Raw genomic sequence first — 19,997 nt, 5'->3', positions numbered from 1 at the left:
GCCTTCCTTCTTTGCCTCTTTGCCTCAGACTGTTGGCCAAGTGTCTCTTCAAACTGGAAAAGGCCATGCTGCACAGCCTGCCTCCAAGTGGGCCGCTCAGAGGCCAGGGTTTCCCACCTGTTGAGGTCCACTCCTAAGGCCTTCAGATCCCTCTTGCAGATGTCCTTGTATCGCAGCTGTGGTCTACCTGTAGGGTGCTTTCCCTGCACGAGTTCTCCATAGAGGAGATCCTTTGGGATCCAGCCATCATCCATTCTCACGACATGACCGAGCCAATGCAGGCGTCTCTGTTTCAGCAGTGCATACATGCTAGGGATTCCAGCACGTTCCAGGACTGTGTTGTTTGGAACTTTGTCCTGCCAGGTGATGCCGAGGATGCGTTGGAGGCAGCGCATGTGGAAAGTGTTCAGTTTCTTCTCCTGTTGTGAGTGAAGAGTCCATGACTCGCTGCAGTACAGAAGTGTACTCAGGATGCAAGCTCTGTAGACCTGGATCTTGGTATGTTCCGTCAGCTTCTTGTTGAACCAGACTCTCTTTGTGAGTCTGGAAAACAGTGGTAGCTGCTTTACCGATGCATTTGTTTAGCTCAGTATCGAGAGAAAGAGTGTCGGAGATCGTTGAGCCAAGGTACACAAAGTCATGGACAATCTCCAGTTCATGTGCAGAGATTGTAATGCAGGGAGGTGAGTCCACATCCTGAACCATGACCTGTGTTTTCTTCAGGCTGATCGTCAGTCCAAAATCTTGGCAAGCCTTGCTAAGACGATCCATGAGCTGCTGGAGATCTTTGGCAGAGTGGGTAGTGACAGCTGCATCGTCAGCAAAGAGGAAGTCACGCAGACATTTCAGCTGGACTTTGGACTTTGCTCTCAGTCTGGAGAGGTTGAAGAGCTTTCCGTCTGATCTGGTCCGGAGATAGATGCCTTCTGTTGCAGTTCCAAAGGCCTGCTTCAGCAGGACAGCAAAGAAAATATTTATATACCACTTTTCAACAAAAATGTTCACAAAGCAGTTGACATAAAATAAAAGATGGTTCTTGGTCCCAAAGGGCTCACAGTCTTTAAAAGAAAGGAAGTTCGGGAACAGCTGTCTTGTCTTTAAGTTGCCCAGTCGCTATTGGCAGCCCTGATCTTATTCCAGGCAAGTGGCTGTGGTGGGATTTTATTCTTCTCAAAAATATTTCCTGCCATGCCTCAGCCCTTGAAGCATTCAGAAGGTAGGAAGTCAGAAGGTAGGAGGAGCCCCTCCAGGCCATCATCAGAAGATAGTGAAACATGGCTGGTTCAATCCATCCCAAGCGCTGTGGTCAGCAAGCCACCACTTTCCTTGATCCTGTTCTCAAGAATTCCAGCTTTCATATATGACACTGTTACATCACAGACGCCTTCTGAAAAATTCCACTGGCACCTCATGTACCTACTGTGCCCTATGGTTGGCTCTGGACTCTGTAATTAAAACAATTAGAAAAATTGACAGCTTGTAATAGGATGCTGCTGCTTTGATCTACCAGCACAGTGAGTTTGTTTGAACGGGCAGCTGGAGTTTACTGTTCTCACGACGACCTCCTGAGCACTATGGGAATGCCACAGAAAAAGAAACTGTCGCTCAGTGAGCACCACAAGACGCGGCCTGCCGCCGAGCATAAGTTGAACACGGGTGATGGTCAGAACACTGTTGGGGGTTCAGGTGCTCAAAGAACCACCGCTTGCCCTCCTCCGTGTACCCTGAGTGTCTCTGGGGTTCCTGCTGTAGAAATGGGCGATTCACTAGAAATCTCATGGAAGACATTTTTATCTGTATTAAGATCAATTGAAGAAGGCTCAGAAAACAAGGTGAATGCCTTGGTTCCACAGCTAGTAACATCTCAACCCGTTCTGGCAAGGTAGGGAAGCTGCCTGCCATTCATTCCTTATCTGTTATAGCAAATAATACAACTAACAGAGGGACTGCTCCTATGTATCCTTCCTAGGAAACAAGAGCTAAGTTGATGACCCTATTGCAGGTTCCATCGCCCTCCAGAAGCAAGGCAATCAACCTATAGATGCATGGTCTTTGGGGTAGTAGCCCCTGGTTTGTAGAATCTACCCCTGAAAGGCTCACAGGATGCGTGCCATTTGTCCTTGATGATGGCAGTTACAAGCTTTCTGTTTCACCAGAACTTCTGAGCTATTGATTCCTTTAAAAAAAGTCACATTTTTGGACCCATGTTCTTATTATTGCCCTATTGCAGTGGTTCTCAAACTGGTGGGTTGCGACCCACCAGTTTGTGTAATGCTTCTGCTGTTCCTTCAAGGGGCGGGGGAAGGGGAGGGAGGCAACGACGCGATCCTCAGGATTGCATTGCTAAGGGGGGCAAGGGGGGGTGCTTTACACTTACTTTCAGAAGGCAGGGCTGCAGCAGGCTACAGGAGGTGCGGGCAACCCTGCACAGCACTCCCCAAGGCTTGGAACTTTCATTAAAAGCGGGCACAAACACTTCCGTTTTACAGGAGGTGCTTTGTGCCCTCTTTTGGCGAACGTTCCAAGCCTCGGGGAACGCTGTGCAGGGTTGTCTGCACCTGCTGCAGCCCTGCCTTCTGAAAGTAAGTGCAAAGCACCCCCCTTGCATCGTTGCCCTAGCCCCTCTACCACAAGAATTTACTGAGGGAGTAAAGCTCCCTCAAAGTTTGAGAACCACTGCCCTATTGCTTAAATGACGCTATTCCAGCTGACTTGAAAGTAGGATAATATATGTATGTATATTGGCAACCTTCAGTCTCGAAAGACTATGGTATCGCGCTCTGAAAGGTGGTTCTGGCACAGCGTCTAGTGTGGCTGAAATGGCCAATCCGGGAGTGACAATCCCTTCCACACTGGGAGCAAATGCAGCCTGTCCCTGGTCTGTCTCCCTGGCTATGGGCCTTCCTTCTTTGCCTCTCTGCCTCAGACTGTTGGCAAAGTGTCTCTTCAAACTGGGAAAGGCCATGCTGCACAGCCTGCCTCCAAGCGGGCCGCTCAGAGGCCAGGGTTTCCCACTTGTTGAGGTCCATCTCTAAGGCCTTCAGATCCCTCTTGCAGATGTCCTTGTATCGCAGCTGTGGTCTACCTGTAGGGCGCTTTCCTTGCACAAGTTCTCCATAGAGGAGATCCTTTGGGATCCGGCCATCATCCATTCTCACGACATGACCAAGCCAACGCAGGCATCTCTGTTTCAGCAGTGCATAAATGCTAGGGATTCCAGCACGTTCCAGGACTGTGTTGTTTGGAACTTTGTCCTGCCAGGTGATGCCGAGGATGCGTCGGAGGCAGCGCATGTGGAAAGCGCTCAGTTTCCTCTCCTGTTGTGAGCGAAGAGTCCATGACTCGCTGCAGTACAGAAGTGTACTCAGGACGCAAGCTCGGTAGACCTGGATCTTGGTATGTTCCGTCAGCTTCTTGTTGGACCAGACTCTCTTTGCGAGTCTGGAAAACGTGGTAGCTGCTTTACCGATGCACTTGTTTAGCTCGGTATCGAGAGAAAGAGTGTCGGAGATCGTTGAGCCAAGGTACACAAAGTCATGGACAACCTCCAGTTCATGCTCAGAGATTGTAATGCAGGGAGGTGAGTCCACATCCTGAACCATGACCTGTGTTTTCTTCAGGCTGATTGTCAGTCCAAAATCTTGGCAGGCCTTGCTAAAACGATCCATGAGCTGCTGGAGATCTTTGGCAGAGTGGGTAGTGACAGCTGCATCGTCGGCAAAGAGGAAGTCATGCAGACATTTCAGCTGGACTTTGGATTTTGCTCTCAGTCTGGAGAGGTTGAAGAGCTTTCCGTCTGATCTGGTCCGGAGATAGATGCCTTCTGTTGCAGTTCCAAAGGCCTGCTTCAGCAGGACAGCGAAGAAAATCCCAAACAAGGTTGGTGCAAGAACACAGCCCTGCTTTACTCCGCTTCGGATGTCAAAAGGGTCTGATGTGGAGCCATCGAAGACAACAGTGCCCTTCTTGTCCTTGTGGAAAGATCTGATGATGCTGAGGAGCCTGGGTGGACATCCGATCTTGGGGAGAATCTTGAAGAGGCCGTCTCTGCTGACCAGGTCGAAAGCCTTTGTGAGATCTATGAAGGCTATAAAGAGTGGCTGTCGTTGTTCCCTGCATTTCTCCTGCAGTTGTCTAAGGGAGAATACCATATCAGTGGTGGACCTGTTGGCTCGGAATCCACACTGCGATTCTGGATAGACGCTCTCTGCAAGTACCTGGAGCCTCTGTAGTGCAACTCGGGCAAACAGTTTTCCTACAACGCTAAGGAAAGAGATGCCGCAGTAGTTGTTGCAGTCACTCTTGTCACCTTTGTTCTTGTACAGCGTGATGATGTTTGCATCCCTCATGTCTTGAGGTACTCCACCTTCTCTCCAGCAGAGACAGAGGATTTCATGCAGCTCAGTGACGATGATCTCTTTGCAGCACTTTAGGACTTCAGCAGGGATGCTGTCTTTTCCAGGTGCCTTGCCAAAGGCAAGGGTGTCCAGGGCCACGTGAAGTTCTTCTAGGGTTGGTTCACTGTCAAGCTCCTCCAGCACAGGCAGGCACTCAATGTTGTTCAGTGCTTCTTCGGTGACTACATTTTCTCTGGAATATAGCTCAGAGTAGTGCTGCACCCAGCGTTCCATCTGCTGCGCCCAATCCTGGATGACCTCGCCTGTGGCAGACTTCAGAGGGGCAATTTTCCTCTGTGTTGGACCTAGGGCCTGCTTGATACCGTCATACATCCCCTTGATGTTGCCCGTGTCAGCTGCTATCTGTATCTCGGAACAGAGCTGGAGCCAGTAGTCGTTAGCACATCTCCTGGCAGTCTGTTGGACTTTGCTGCGAGCAGTTCGGAGGACCTGCAGGTTGCGCTCACTGGGACAGGCCTTGTATGCTGCTTGAGCTCTCCTCTTTTCCTCAATGACTGGTGTCAACTCCTCAGAGTGGGCTTCAAACCAGTCTGCCGCCTTGTTGGTCTTCTTGCCAAATATGGACAAGGCGGTGTTGTAAACGGTATTCTTGAAATGTTCCCATCTGTTGGATGCGTTTGCGTCAGCCGGGCCTGGAAGAGATTCCTCAAGCGCTTGTGCAAATTCCTCCACTTTTCTCTGATCCCGGGTCTTGCTGGTATCAATGCGAGGTCTTCCTTCCTTTTTCGTGTGATACAGTCGCTTTGTTTGCAGTTTCACTCTGCTGCACACCAGGGAGTGGTCAGTGTCGCAGGCAGCACCATGATAACTGCGTGTGATCTTCATGCTGGGAAGGCTGGAGCATCTGGTGAGGATCAGGTCAAGCTGGTGCCAGTGCTTTGATCTTAGATGTCTCCAAGAGACTCTATGTTGGGGCTTTGTGTTGAAGAACGTGTTGCTGACACAGAGACCGTGATGACAGCAAAACTCTAGCAGGCGTTGGCCATTTTCGTTCATCCTCCCAGTGCCAAACTGACCTAAGCAAGTGGGCCATGAACTGTTATCAGCACCAACTCTAGCATTGAAATCGCCGAGGATGAACAATGGCTCTTTTACAGGGATTTTCTTGACAGTGGTGGCCAGGTCATCATAGAATTTGTCTTTGGCTTCTGCTGGAGACGACAGAGTCGGTGCATAAGCACTGATGAGAGTGACAGGTCCTGCTGATGACTGGAGCTGCAGGGACAAGGTCTTGCAGTTCCCAGAAAAAGGGAACCACTGTATTGTGACAGCATGAATGAGAGTTTACCATGACTTCACATAAGAAAAACAAATTCAAAATGTATGGAACTGTTTGGTTCCTCAAAGGGCTCCTCTTTGAGTCTAAACTTAATCCTGTGCCTAGGTAGCAGCTGTGAGGACAAAAGGGCTGTACTGTCTTTTCGTTACGTATTCTAGTTAGGTTGTATCTGGTCAGAACTATGATGTGAGAAGTCAGAGATGATAACCCCTCTTTTTGCCATGGGAGTGTGTGGTAACACCAGACACGTTTGGATCATCTTTCTATTGTTTAAATTAAATCACTTTATTTTAATGAGTGTAAAATCAGGTAGTCTTACATCATTCTCTGTAGTCTTGAGTAGAAAACATGTATCTCTATAACTATAGGCAATCCTCCAACCCACTTCAGGAGATCCAACATACAGATGTCACAAATTAAGGACAGCAGCACTGCACTTTCATGCAGGCACAACCTGCCCTGATGTTTTCATGCAGACGCAATAGCGCTGATTTTGCAGAGGGAGAGAGCCACTGTTCTGGAGACACAGAAGTCATGGGTAAAGGAGAATCAGTACAGTGCTTAACAGAACTGTTTCATGTTTCTCCACAACCACAACAAACATAAATTGTAACTTGATGGCAAGGGCAGCTCCCCCATCGAAGGCCCATTTTGTACATTATACAACAGAAAAGATAAGGTTGCCACAGAGTTTACATTCACTAGGGCAGGTGTGTCAAACTCATTTCATACTGAGGGCTGAATAGCACTCATGACCAGGCCAACGCAGGCATCTCTGTTTCAGCAGTGTGTGCACACTGGGGATTCCAGCTCGTTCCAGGACTGTGTTGTTTGAGACTTTGAGTGTTGTTGTCCTTTGATAATGTCCTACATATTTGAGAGTGAAACATGGGAAGGTCTAAACTAGCTGAATGTGATCCAAAATTCTGTAAGAATTCTGTACCTCAGGACTTCCAGTTCGCCTCTGCAACTTCTGGTCACGTCTGGGAGATGTTCTGAGGTACAGGGAGGCCCACACCCTGTGCCTCAAAACATCTGCCAGGCGCAACCAGAAGCTGATGACGCGAACCCAGAGATGCTTCTGGTTGTGTCCGGTGGCCCTCAAAGGCAAAGGGAGGCATCCATGGATGGTGGAATCGACAGATGAGGAGGGCCCACTGCGTTCTGAATTTCACACATTTTTCAAAAGCTGGCAAACAGAGTCCAGCTATGTAGAATAAGCGACACTCTTCCCGTTTGGAGCAGGGGAAGCTGCCTTCTGCTTTCAGACCGTTGGTCCAATATTGTTGACTGACTGGTGGTGGCTTCCCACTGTTTCAGGCAGGAGTTTTTCTGCTGCGCTGGGAGGTGTCAGTGACGGAAGCTGGGACTTTCTGCTTGCAAAGGATGTGTTCTGCTGCTGGGCTACAGCCCCTTCCCTTAATTCTCTTCCTTCTCTTGCTCTCTGGATTGCACCAAATGAGCTGACTGCTTGAATAAACAATAAGAAATTCCAAACTCAACCAACCTTCATGTCAAAGGCCATGCAGAATTTTTCTTCTAGTCAACCGTACCAGTTAGATAACTAGTCTTGATTCCTTTTCCTCCATAAAAGCCCTGTCTTGGCTTGTGTCTCCATGGGGAGACAAATATGTGGGGGTTTCCTAGGAGCAGGCCTGCTTAACTCCGCCCCCTCCAATGATGTGAGCATTAGTTCTACCCCCCACCCATGGCCAGTGTGTGTTTGCCTTGACAAGTGCTGAGCCCTGTTTCTGACTGCCTCTCTGAAACATTTGCCAAATCCTAACAGGCGTCAGAGCTTAGATGATGCACTTTGTGGTTAAGTGTCACCAATTTAGTTTACAGATGCTTAGGTTTTTGCCACCATGGGGCAGAGTGCTCTTGCCTATCTCAGGCAACAAGTTGTCTTGAATTCTAGCAGAGGGCCCAAAGGCAACATGCAGGCAGAAATGCCAGTGTCTGCATAACTTTAGACACATTCTGGAACCTTCAACTCTGCCAGAACCTTGTGGTGTCATCTGATGTCATACTCCTCACAGAGCCTCCATTGTCTTCAATGGGGGATCTGCTCTTACATAATCCACAAAAATGTACCCCTGAACACAAGACCTTTGTACTAAATGTGAGCTTCTTTATGGGTGGGAAGGGGTTTCCGGGAGGGGTTACCAAGCCTTGGAGTGGCATCAGAATGGAAAAACCAGATGTGTGTTTGCTGGAATATGTTTCAATGAGGAATTTGATAGTGTTCATTTTGTGTTCATGTTGTTTCATTCTGAACCTGTTCACTTGAAATATTAAAATGGCCAGGGGGAACAGACAAATCTCAAGCCTGGTTCAGTCATTCTTCTTGGAAGAGTCCACATCATGCCACTGATGTCTGTTGTCACCTCTGTTCAAGTCAGCACATCTATTAATGCAGAACTTCCAATTTTCTTGAGAACAGCAGTAATTAACAGCCAAATAACCACACATGTGGACTGCTGTGGATGCCACTGTTCCTTTGGTTTTTGAAACACGCCTGCTGAAAGAGGAACATGAAGGGAAAGGGAAAGGGCCTGTCTACTCTGCAAATATGCTGCATCTATGGCAGTGTGGCAGCAGGCATGTTGGGATTCCACATGTGACTGTAAGTGGAAAAGCCACAGGTGCAAGGAACTTATCTGGAAAGGCCTTTAGTGTCAATGCACAAAGTTAAATTGGAGGCAGTGTTGCACATCATGAAGGACACACCTGGGTTGGTCATCAACAGCAGGATGTTTGGTGGTCAATGTGTAATTCTCAAACCAGCATCTCTGGTCCTTTCACAAAGTAGTAGTATGTAGCCAAACAGCTTTTAGAAAGCAAAGCTATACGATTTTTCTTTTTATAAAAACTAACAAACACAACAAAACCTCTTGGTAGACTGTGATACTGACCAGCCTCAAGCTCATATGCTTCCATGAGAATTTTGCCCCCCATTTGGTGAGCGTCCCCTCACATATTGCCTTTTTTCCTCTATCAGCATATGAAGACCAGTTCCCTTTGTCCAAAGGAAATCATGTCATTTCTTGATGCATCTCACCCACTTTAATTTTCTTCTGCACTATAGAAAGTCTTATTTTATGGATAGTCTAAATAACTTCACACAAATACTTGGAGCTTACATTCCTAAGTTTTTAGAAGCAATGCACTGACAGAATCTGTTCTACTGTAATTGTCTAGGAAGAAGATTGTCACCAAGTCTGAAAAAATCAGGAAAGGCAGATCCAGTGCTCTCCCTGTTATACTGAAACCTGGGGAAAAATCAAATGTAATAATCCAAAAGGTGAGCAACGGTCATACAGCTGCATGCCTGTAATTCTCATCTTGTGACCCACCACAACCCAGTTTTTGGTGGTTTGCGAAACTGTCAGGGCAGATTACGCTATGTGCATCAAGGTTTAAACAGCCTGCTACTTGGGGGTGAGGGGTGGGTGGGGGGTGAGCACTATTGCCCAATCACCATTATAGCCACAGAGGCTTGAGTGTATGGTAAAGGGAAACTTTTTTTAGGTGGGTCTCAGTGCTAAAAAGTTTGAAAACCGCTGTACTAAAGTAATCATTAATTCGTGATAAGACATATATGAACCAGTTTGATAGCTGAGAGAATTTAAGATTGTACTTTTGAGCAAGATTGAGGAGATTTATTGTGTATGAAATGATAAGACCACTCATTCTAAGGACACTGAGTTTACATTTTTAAAATTATGAATCAATTTTGAAAATGTTTTGGTAGAAATAAGATAAGTGTGTGTCCATGGAAGATTATTCATGTGTTTGAAAATATGGCTTACCCAAAAAGACTTAAAGCTTCTTGACAAATAGGAAGGGAAAGGAAGAAATTCCGCAAAGCCTGTTCTGGATGTTTTCAAGGCATTATAAACAAAAGCACTGAACATAAAAAAATTAAATGAAAGGGAGAGAAATTCAGAGAAAAGGTAGTAGAGCAAGAAAAGAAATTAGTGGAGTATTTGGAAAAAAGGATGAGGCAGAGTCAAAGCTGGGCAGCATTTTAGCAGAGAGAACTTCTCTTGACAAGTGAGTTACTGATGTTGAGAAACAACTGGAAGGGGCAACATAATCAGGGTGCATAAATAAATGGCAACAAGGACACTGTTTTATAACATCAAAACAGTTGGAAAAATACTCATTGGAATATAAACTTTAATAGCGTCCAGTGTGATGTGTTGTTTTTACTTTTGTAATTTTTGTATTTTTGCATAATAAAATTATTTTAAAAAATGGTTACTTCTTTCACTGTGGAGCATTCAGATGCAAAGAATCCAGGCAAGAGCTTGAGCCAAGATTGCTCCCTAGAAGACACCCAATATTTTTCTGTGGCTGTATGTTGGGAGAGAGGCATTGGAGTGTTGAAGGCAAGGTGGGCTGCTGCCCGGGAAATCCTTGACTCCCATTCCGATCTTTGCACTGAGGGAACCTCTGATAAGCTTGAGGAAGCTTGGCCAGAATAAAGGTTGAGAACAGTATCTCTGAAACTTGGACCAAGGCGTTATTTGGTTACATTTATAATTTTCATGTGTTAGTAGTTCTTATGGCTCTTCATGCACACTGTATGCTTCCTCTGATTCTGTTCTACCACATAGGAAAGAGAACGGAGTGCTGTTGTTCACAATCCAAAGCAAGATGGAGACAAAATTAGGATTGGATCAGGTCAGCCTGATTCCTGTGGTAAGCAAAACTGAGCATTCTTAGCTCTTTGATATTGAAATGAAAGCTGACCTCCACTGCAGCTTTTGTCTAATAGCTTGGCTAGGTATTGAAAAACCTTATGCAGCTCCGTGAAAGTGGCCACTGTGCCTCAGGCTCAGCAGAGCTCCTGGATCAATAGAACATTTGGGCCCCAGGGAAGGGATGCCAGGCCGGCGGAGACAGGAGCTGCAGGGTCTCAGAGTCTTGTTCTGTCCGTGGGACTACGAGAAAGTGGTCCAAGGTTGAGAGAAGAGGCCAGCAACAGGAGCAGAGATGAATTTGGTTTCTGGAACTGTACAGGTTCTGAGGGCCAGAGTGGGGGGCAGGGAGGAGGAATTTCCCAGGAAGGAGGCTGGACAGACAAAAATCCTCACCTGTTTTCTTTCCACTGACAATACATGTCCTTGCAGTGCAGATTTACTCTTTGCTTTTATTTTTCCATGCAGGAAAGACTCCTAAAGGAGACATGGGCCATGCTGCAAGCAAAGGCAAGACAGATCAAGCATCCACCGAGACCGATTACACCCAACTTTCTTTGGTAAGAAGCCGGTGTGCATTTATAATGGTGCCTGACATGACACATTCTAAGTGCTGGTTCAATTGCTGGGCTGTAAAGTCCTCATTGATTCTGAAGCAGGCCAGTTTCAACTGTTCAGCGCCAACAGTAGGCTGCATTTAAAACTCCACATTTCTTTGCTTGCTGTTACAGTCTCTACTTGAGCCGAAAGCATCAGTCCAAAGACCCTGGGAAGCGCTTCCTCTGGTTCCTCAGGAGAACGTGTCCCTGGCACACAAGCTCAAAAAAGGAAACTTAGGGCTGACAAATCATAAGGACCGACATCAGCAGGTGAGATCGACACTGAAGGCTTGATTTATTTTCCAGTCATCATGTCCTCCTTCTCAGCAGGGTCTGGATCAGTTGGGGAGGACTCGTGGGACTGCCTTGCTGGGGCTTACTTGCTTCCAGAAGGCTGGAATTTGGGGTAAGGGGTTCCACTCTGTTGTGACTGAGTTGTGATTTTGTGTGTGTGTGAAGGTGCCTCAGTTCAACATGCTTGGGAATTGCTTGTCACTTCCCAAACACAGCTCAGGAGTTTGGGTGGCCACTCCTTAAAGTTACCTTGCAAAGCTGTTCCTTGATTTTGGAGCTGAGAATGGCCATGCAGCCTTGTCTCCCTGGCAAGCAGCAAGGTGTAGAAGCCAGTGGACAGCAGAGCAGTGTCTGAGTGCAGTGTTAACTGCCACAATACGCATTTCTGTTTGTGCAGCGGCAGCTGAATCTGAGCGGAGGGATCAGGATTCTGAATTTTGGTCCCCTTGGCTGTTTGTTCCCAGTGAATTTTGGTCCTGTTTGAATTTTGGTCTGTTGACTGCTTGCTCCCAGTGAAAAGATGCCCTGACCCAAGTGGAACTGGTAAAGGAAAAAGAACCCCAAAAGCAAACAGGAGCTGTGCCTACCCCTTCCTCTGTTCCAAGCTTTGAGTAGCCCTCAAAGGAAACACACACATGCTAGTTTGTCTCTCTCGTGAATGGCCTTCTGGCTACTGCAGCCTGAGGGAACTGGTCTGAGCCATAATGCAGGACAGGGAGGGGGCGTTCTGAGAGGGACCTGTCGATAGTTTGGCTGCTGACCCTTCGCCATCAGTTGATGTGGGAAGCGTCGGGTGATGGCTCTTGAGGAGTGTTGCAGCATCCTGAACGAACTCTGTTTCCCAGTCTTCTGATGGCTGAAGCGCTTGTGTGTGTGTGTGTGTGTGTGTGTGTGTGTGTGCGCACTGAAAATTAGAGTTAGAAATGTACACACTAGGCCTGTGGCCACATCCTTTCTATGATAGCAATTTCTATGATAGCACTTTCTATGATAGCACTTTTAAAAAAAATCGAGAACTATATCAAATTTTACAATTAACTGTGCAATCCTATTGTATGTCTACTCAGAAGTAAACCACTACTGAGTTCAATGGGGCTTACTCCCATGTGAATCTGTGTAAGATTACAGCCTAACTGCAAAATTCTATGAATGTCTACTCAGAAGCAAGTGTCACTGAATTCAATAGGACTTACTCCCAGGCAGGTGTTGATTGCAGCCTACGTTTCATATTGCAACAAAAAATTCATATCACCAATTATAATATTCTACAGTGCCTTCTTTCTTTAATTTCTGATGGGGTGGTAGATAGCCAGTCAGTAATTTGCTTATGTTGGTTAGATATGAAATAGGAAGGACAGAACCAAATTCCTGACTCCTCCATCTAGCACAGGTTTGCTTGGCTTTGAGCCTTTTCAAAAGCCTGCTTGTGCCATTGACCTGCAGGGCACACATCCTCCTAGCCAGGAGCTCTGTAGAACAGATGTGTCTTAAGTGTGTCTTTTCTTAATCCTGCGAAGCATAGAGGCCATGCTTCTGCTGGTCTTTGTAGAGTTCTAGTAGATTGCATTGTCTCCCCAAGTTCCAGACAGTTGCAGTGGCGCTTTTACACAGGTCTATCTATAGTTGTTTTGCGTAGACACAATAGTGCTGGACTGGCAACAGCTGGCTGTTTCGACCTACATGCTTTCTGACTTCCAAGCAAACCTCCAAAACAAAGCAGTATGTATGCTGGATACTCAGTGGGCGGTTAGCACCCCCACTCACCTTTCTATCTTGCCCTTCCTTCAAGGAGCTCAGGGCCACGTACAAGGTTCTCTTCCTCTCATTTAATCCTCACAACAACCTTGTGAGGTATGCTGGGCTGAGAAATGGTGACTTGTTCATTTTTCCAGTTAGAGTATCTACTGTGAAATTGAACATCCCTGTAGCATTTTTTTTAAAATCACACCTTTGCCCCTGAATGCCTTTGTCCTGGTTCAGAGCAGAGCCTGAGCAGGAGAGGCCCCTGCTGCCATTCCCAGTGGTCCTGCCAGCTGCTGCGCCATCTTGCAAGTGCCCCCACCAGCCCCTTCTCCGCGTGACACGTTGCACACTCCGCTGCTCCCCACCCACTGCTCACTCCCCCTCTCTTTCTCCAGCAGTGCCTCTTCTTGGACTTGCTGGTTCCGCTCTGCTGCTCCAAATCCAAGAAGAAACCAGTCATTTCTGGAGGGAGGGTGAGTGCGCAGATGGCGTGGCCAGCATGCAGAATGGGTTGGAAGGGGCCTCTCCCCAGGTGACTGCAGCCAGTGTGAGGACTTCCGCTGCTTGTACGTGTGAACGAGCCAACACCGGAGGCAGAACTCCCATCCCATTCAAATGCGATTCTTCTCAGTGGAGTCAAGTCTCCCATTCAGGCACCAGTCAGTGTACAACACATGCTGCATCAGCCTTTCTAATTTAAGCAAGCATGACTAGGTCAGCTTTCCCCTGCATGGGTGGGAGTGGTACTCCAGCCCCTTAGCCATCCTGTTTCCTTCCTCTGCACGTGGGTGGTTTTCACAGTTTCCCTCCAATGATGAATGAGGTGGTTAGATTTCTAATGCATCGTCAATAGTGGGGAGGGAAGCAGGACATATTGGATGTTCATATGGTAGAATTATGGTGATTTATTTTATTTTTGGTCTCTTGAAAGTTGTAATGTTTGTCCACTTCTGTATCCCAAGCTGGATTGCATGATTGAAGAATATGGGGCCTTATGCTCATCATCCATAATTTGGATGCTCGCAGAGCATAACAATAAATAAATAATAATAGCAATGCCTGTTGTAAGATCGCCCAAACTGACTATAAAGAATGTCATGATGAAGTTGCAGCTCTGGTTCACTGGAATCTTTGCAAACAACACAATTTACTTGCACACCGAATTCCTGGGATCATAAACTTGATAAAAACACGGAGACAACCAAGTAATGATCCTTTGGGATCCTTTGATTACAGCAGTCAAACACCTAGAACACAAAAGCCAGATAGAACAGTGCAGTTGACAAAAAGATAAACCAAGTTTGGATCGTTGATATTGCCATCCCAGGTGACAGGAGAACTGGAGACAAAGAACATGAGATGATGACAAGATATCAACTTGGGCGTATCCAGGAGGAGAAGGTCAGCATTGTGTCGGTTGTGACTGCAGCCCTCGGAGAAGAAACACCTTGACTTTTGGGCTTGAGCAAATTCCACCAGCTCAGCTCCAGAAACAACATTGTCTGGAGCAGCAAGAATCCTATGAAGATGCCTCCCAGGATCTTGCCTGGATCCCAAATTGCAGAATATGATCAACCCAGCACAGGCTGTGATGAAGTGTGATTCAATACTAATATTTCTGCATCTATGTTTGATGGACGCAGAGCGTTATGATCTGACCCATATGGGATTTCCATGGAAGCAGCTATACCAATACAGCATAAAGACTGACCTGTCCCTTTCTATGCTCAGCGTGAATTTTCAGCGGCTGGTTGCAGAAGTCTGATCTGAGAGTGTGTTTCTCCCCCTCAAAGGTGATGGCCCCTTGCAGGAATGAAAAGCCCTTTCCCCAGGGGCCAGTAAGGCTGTCTCCAAGTTGCACTGGGAAAGGAGTGGCTCACTCCCCGCTCTCCAGAGGAATGCCAAACCAGGTGTGTGACTTTCCTTCATTGCAAGCCTGCCTCTCAGCAAACAGAAGTAAGGCAGAGGAATGGAGGATGGTGGAGACCAGCCTGCCTGGCTGGGTAATCCCTCTTTAGCTGTCCGTTCCATGACCCTCTCCAGCACTGTCTTATAAGGAAATACACATGGGACTCACTTCACTTATCACAGGAAGAGTAAAATTAAGTCATTTCTACAACAGATACAAAAGCTCAGATCTGATGCATGTGGCATCCAGTGCGCCCTGATGACTAGACATGCCTGGAATGACCACCGTTCCTTTCCTGTGTGTCAGCACAGGGTGGGTTAGAGGTTCCCAAACTGTGTGCCAGGCACACTTGGAGGGGTGCCACGTGACCTCTTCTTATGTCCTTTTCCTTTTCTCATCCTTTGCAGAAGTGTCAATTACATCTTTTCTGATAAAAGGGTGTGGCTTTCCTAAAGAGGAGGGAAAACAACCTGATGCCCAAAATGCAAATACAGGCTGAAGATTCAAAGATGTGCTCAACGATTCTGACTTTCACACCTCACCGTTCAAGGCTAAAGTTGGAGCCTGTGTGTCTGGTGTGAATTTCAGTGCTTAGCAGAGTGTTGCAGGGGGGCAACCTTCGAGCTTCTGTGGCAAATCCAATTTTTGGTCACCAGAATGTGCAAGGATCTCCTGAAATGCATGCCAGATTTTAAAGCCGCAGTTTCGAGTCACATTTTTCAATAGTTTTATTAATTTAATGAGCGTACATTCTGCCCGGGCCCTCAAGGCAGCAGCAAAGCAGGTCAACTACAAAATACTGTAGTGGAACAGATACAGACATACCTCAGATAGTGCAGCTTCCTTTAGTGTTGATCCACTGCAGTGCGCTCTGTTTGAGGCTTTCTACCCAATGGGAGCAGACCATTCTGGGCCAATCAACACCTGTTTCCTGCCTGTTAATTAATGAGCAACTTACAGCATGCTTTCTCACAACACTCCACTTTAGGGGAAAGTATCCCCCATGCTCTTAAAGGTAGTGCTCTAATGGTGCAATTTTACACACATATTCAGGATTCTAAAAAATAGGCTTGATGAAACAGATGATGTTTGGACTTTTTCTCCCCTTCCAGTTTGGCGGCTTCTTGCCTTCCTGACTGTTCTGCCTTTTGCTTTCTCTCTCTTTCCTGTTCTGCAGCTGTATAGCTGGAACGTTCTACATTTTCCTTTTCCTAAAGCACAATCATTTTTGAAAGGAAAAAGTTGTTCTGAAACCCTCCCACCACACAAAATAAGCAGAGCGAAGGGTTTTGAGGGCAAAATGAGAAGGCTTGAGCAGTGTTTTCAACCAGAATGCTTCCAGCTTTTCTCGCTACGTTTCCAAGCAGTAACAACTATAGCAAAGGTGTGATAAATATTGTTAGTCCAAACAGTTCTGTAATTGAAACTATCCTTTTCTGAGGGCATCTTGGCTTGTGATTTTTGACAGAGAAGAATGCTTTTCCTCTTTTTTCATGAGAGAAGAAAGAACACACCAGTTCTCAGGAGAAAAGCTTTGCAGAAATGAACCTCCCTGACGACTGTGTTGCGTGACTCTCAACTCCTCCAAGATTTCCTTGGCACGTCAGCAGATACGATCATTGTCATAGTTAGCTTTGTTGCTGTTGTGCTCAAGGCAGTCCAAGTGTGTGAGACAAGTAGAGCCAGATTAAAATATGGATCTACTCAGGAAATGCTCTGTAAAAATAACCCAAAAACTCATTTGTGGAGGCAATTTGACTTGGATGCTTTTGAATTAGAGAAAAGAGTGGTGTCGGATTTAACTTTTCAGAGTGAACATTTCAATGCAGACAGATCTAAAACATGGAGCTCTGTCATTATGGGGGGTGAAAGACTCACCCAAAACAGTTGGGGTCTCAGTTTCTGCAGCAACACCTGTTGTTTACCAAGAAGAAGAACTCGACAGATTCAGCCAAAGGTAACTGTCATGGGAATTCTTTCCCACAGTGTCTGTGTGTTAGTTGATAAGGCTGTGAACGGTCATTTCATTATGGAACATAAGCAAATCTGAGCAAATATTCAGTTGCTAGATTAACCCATTAGTGAAAAGGAGCACTTTTTAAAAAATGGGAGAAAATACTTAAGAAGACATTTATTAAAGCAAGCCCGAGTGTTCATTTCAGCAATAGGATGGTTTAAAAAGTGATTATACTTCTGTCTAAAGCCTAGTTGCCAATACCATGTCTCTAGGTGATAATGCGAAATTATTTCAAAAACTTACTAAATATGCAGTTCATTGACTCCAAAATCATTGAGTTGGAAGTTTTAATTTAAAAGGTTGCTATAAAATAAGGATTATTTTATAATCAGCATTTTAATTAATTCAGCATTTTTAATTACTGAACAATAAAGCATCAGGATATTTAAAAGTTGAAATATCAATTTTTCAGGGTTTTTTTGCTCGATCATCTTAAATGCAACTTTTCCCAAGCCTTGGAAATATCCAGGCTGAGAGCTTCCTGTTGCTTCTTCCTTTTCCTCGAAAGTCCAGCACAATGTCAGAGACAGACCTCTACTGTCCCCCAAGTGTACTGTGTTTATTATGAAGAAGGGATGGGGGGGGTTGGTCTCACACACCCTCCCCTATCCGAGACATTTGAGGTACCAAGGAGAAGTGTGAGAGTGTCATCTTCACATCCTGTGGGTTGGCTGGGAAGGGGCAGGCAGTGCTCACCAGGGTTACATTAGTGTGGTCACCCTGGTAACTCTGCAGCTGACTTTCTGGGTCGCTGGACAAACTGCTGTCCTCCCTTGATGTATGAAAACAGCACAGGAGATTTTCACCAAGCAACTATGTTTTTAATGTGTTTTAACCTTGTTTTGTAAGCCGCCTTGAGTCCCTTCGGGGAGAAAGGTGGGGTAAAAATAAAGTATAATAATAATAATAATACTGCCCGCCTTTTCTCAAGGCAGTTCTACTGTGGAACATGCCAGCAGGGCTGTCCAAACCAAGCCTAAGGGGCCCTGGCCAAGCAGTCCAGAATTCAGGTGACTTACCCCCAGCCAATGTACCGTGGCATAGTGGTTGAAAATTGCTGGATTAGGGTGAGAGCTAGTGACTGGCCCCAGCCGTCATGCCTGAACAAGGATTTGAACTTGGGGTTCCCTCTTCCAAGTCCAACATTTTATCTGTTACAAGGGCCTCTGTATCACACACACACTCACCAATCTTGTCAACCCTCTTTGCATGGGGGCGGGCGGGGGGGCGAAGCAGGTCCAGCAGTCCTCTACACTCTACAGGTCATGTGTGATGTGACAGTATTACGTGTACAGCTGTATGGCTGCATGCCTCAACTTTAGGATGTGCCCTCATGCCCAGTTTTTCACAGGAAATGAACCAGGCCTACACACATGTCATGCCACACATGTTACCTTGTGTAAGGTGCAGGAGAGGCACCTGCCTGCTCTCTCACCATGGAAAGAGGATTGGCAGACTGGGGGGGGGGGGTTGTTTGTGTGTGACCTGGCACTCCGTCATTGCCTGGTTGCCTGGTTTTATGCAAAACTTTTCTGGACTTTGTTTTTAAGGGTGGGTGGCCTGGTTCTTCTGGGAGTTTTGAGAACTGCTGAACAAATAGCACTTTGTTCTTATGTTCCTATTCTGCAAAGAAAAAAAGACGGGGTATGAGTGATGTGGTGAGGATTCTGCTCCACAAATCCCATCAGTACTGACGAGAGACTCCTATGCTGCTAAATACTGTAGGCATTTAGCTCAGAGGTCAGGCTAACCATGAAGATGACCTAATAAAAGACCGAGATCTCTGACCAACGCAGCAGAACATCCTGCTCTGGGACAGCTTTCATTTGTTAAACTTGTGAAAGAGAATTTCCCACTGAACCTGCCCCATATTAATGAAGGAATGATAGTGGCTGGTGGGATTTTTTTTTTTTTTTTGCCCCAAGCACCAGACTGCGTTCCGTCCTCTCCTGTCCTGGAATGGTGTCATTGAGCTAAACCAGCTCATCTCATTGATATAAACAGTGATGCTAAAATTATTGAAACCGTCTCCCATTCCTTGTCTAAGCAGATTCTGAGATGGTTCATGGCACAGCCTGTGTCTTCATTTGGGGCATCTACTTACTGTCAGAGCAGTAGTGGAACAGCACAGATGCCTGCACATAATTTGAAACTTGTTTTCCAGCCACCACAAGCCGAGGTTCTGTCTCAGTCTCAGCTGTCGTCTCAGGAGAGCAGCCGTCTGGGAACCCACAAAGTTTTCCGTCAGGTACCTGAACAAGAAAGTTCCAGCACTTCCTTCCAAGGGCCACCTTTGCACTCTGAAAAAAAACACCTTGTCAGGCTGACCACACTTGACACTGGTCACACTTGACAGGGCTCAGGCAACTGATTTTGAGGCATCATTAAGGAGCAACACATCTATTCAGTTGATTACTATATTTTTACCTCTATGAAGTTTTGCAGCCTCAGATCCCCAAGTGTCTCAAGCCCAAGCTTTTTACTGTCTCGCCAGGAAAGTTCCCTACAAGAATTCCAATCCAATCCAGCAGCAGTTCGGAAACTTTTCAGTCTCCAGAGCCCTTCACACTCCTAAATGGAGTCTTGGGGAGCCCTGCCAGTGCATGCGCAGAGGCTCAGGAAGTCCCAGAGTGCCGGTGCATGCGCAGAGTAAAACAGAGCTGAGCAACTACTCCTGGTGTGCTTGTGGAGCCCCTAAAGGAGGCTCAGCATTTTCAGGGACCCCGGGGTTCCCAGGAGCACACATTGCAAATTGCTGCAGGGCAGCATGCAGAGCCCTTTTCAAGAATCTGGACTTCTCTGATCTTCGACTGGGTTCCTCGGGAAGAGGAGTCTTCTCTCTGGGACTGCTCGTCCTGAAGAGCCAGTGAAGAGTTTGAATTTGTGTTGGTACGAAGGGTTCTGGGCTTGCGGCCCCCTTTGCTGGCTTGGGAACCCTCTCCTTTGGGTGCATGATATGCCGTCCATCGATGGATTTACATTCAGAGAGATCTAATCCTGGACTTGTATAGCTCCAAGCTGGATCGGAGCAC

General features: G+C 46.5%; 2 protein-coding genes across 3 annotated transcripts in view; both read left to right on the top strand.

Moving 5' to 3' along the window:
* Positions 1-1,580: 1,580 nt before the first annotated feature.
* On the top strand, positions 1,581-19,824 carry LOC136656115 (uncharacterized). The gene is made up of 7 exons (XM_066632954.1): positions 1,581-1,882; positions 8,899-9,001; positions 10,320-10,404; positions 10,872-10,963; positions 13,438-13,512; positions 19,130-19,213; positions 19,702-19,824. The coding sequence occupies exons 1-7, from the start codon at positions 1,581-1,583 to the stop codon at positions 19,822-19,824; spliced, it is 864 nt and encodes a 287-aa protein (XP_066489051.1).
* Positions 11,202-19,997, top strand: part of DYRK4 (dual specificity tyrosine phosphorylation regulated kinase 4) — a 30,207-nt gene continuing 21,411 nt past the window's right edge. Inside the window, exons 1-2 of one of the 2 annotated variants that reach the window (XM_066632321.1) lie at positions 11,232-11,272; positions 19,130-19,213. The gene's annotated coding sequence lies outside the window, so the exon portion shown is untranslated. Of the gene's footprint in view, positions 11,273-19,129; positions 19,214-19,997 lie in introns of both variants that reach the window. The other variant, XM_066632322.1, reaches the window with a different exon arrangement.

Source organism: Tiliqua scincoides, chromosome 6, assembly GCF_035046505.1.
Source record: "Tiliqua scincoides isolate rTilSci1 chromosome 6, rTilSci1.hap2, whole genome shotgun sequence".
Taxonomy (NCBI): Eukaryota; Metazoa; Chordata; class Lepidosauria; order Squamata; family Scincidae; genus Tiliqua; species Tiliqua scincoides.
The sequence above is the reverse complement of the archived record's forward strand: the minus strand, read 5'-3'. Positions and strand labels throughout refer to the sequence as shown.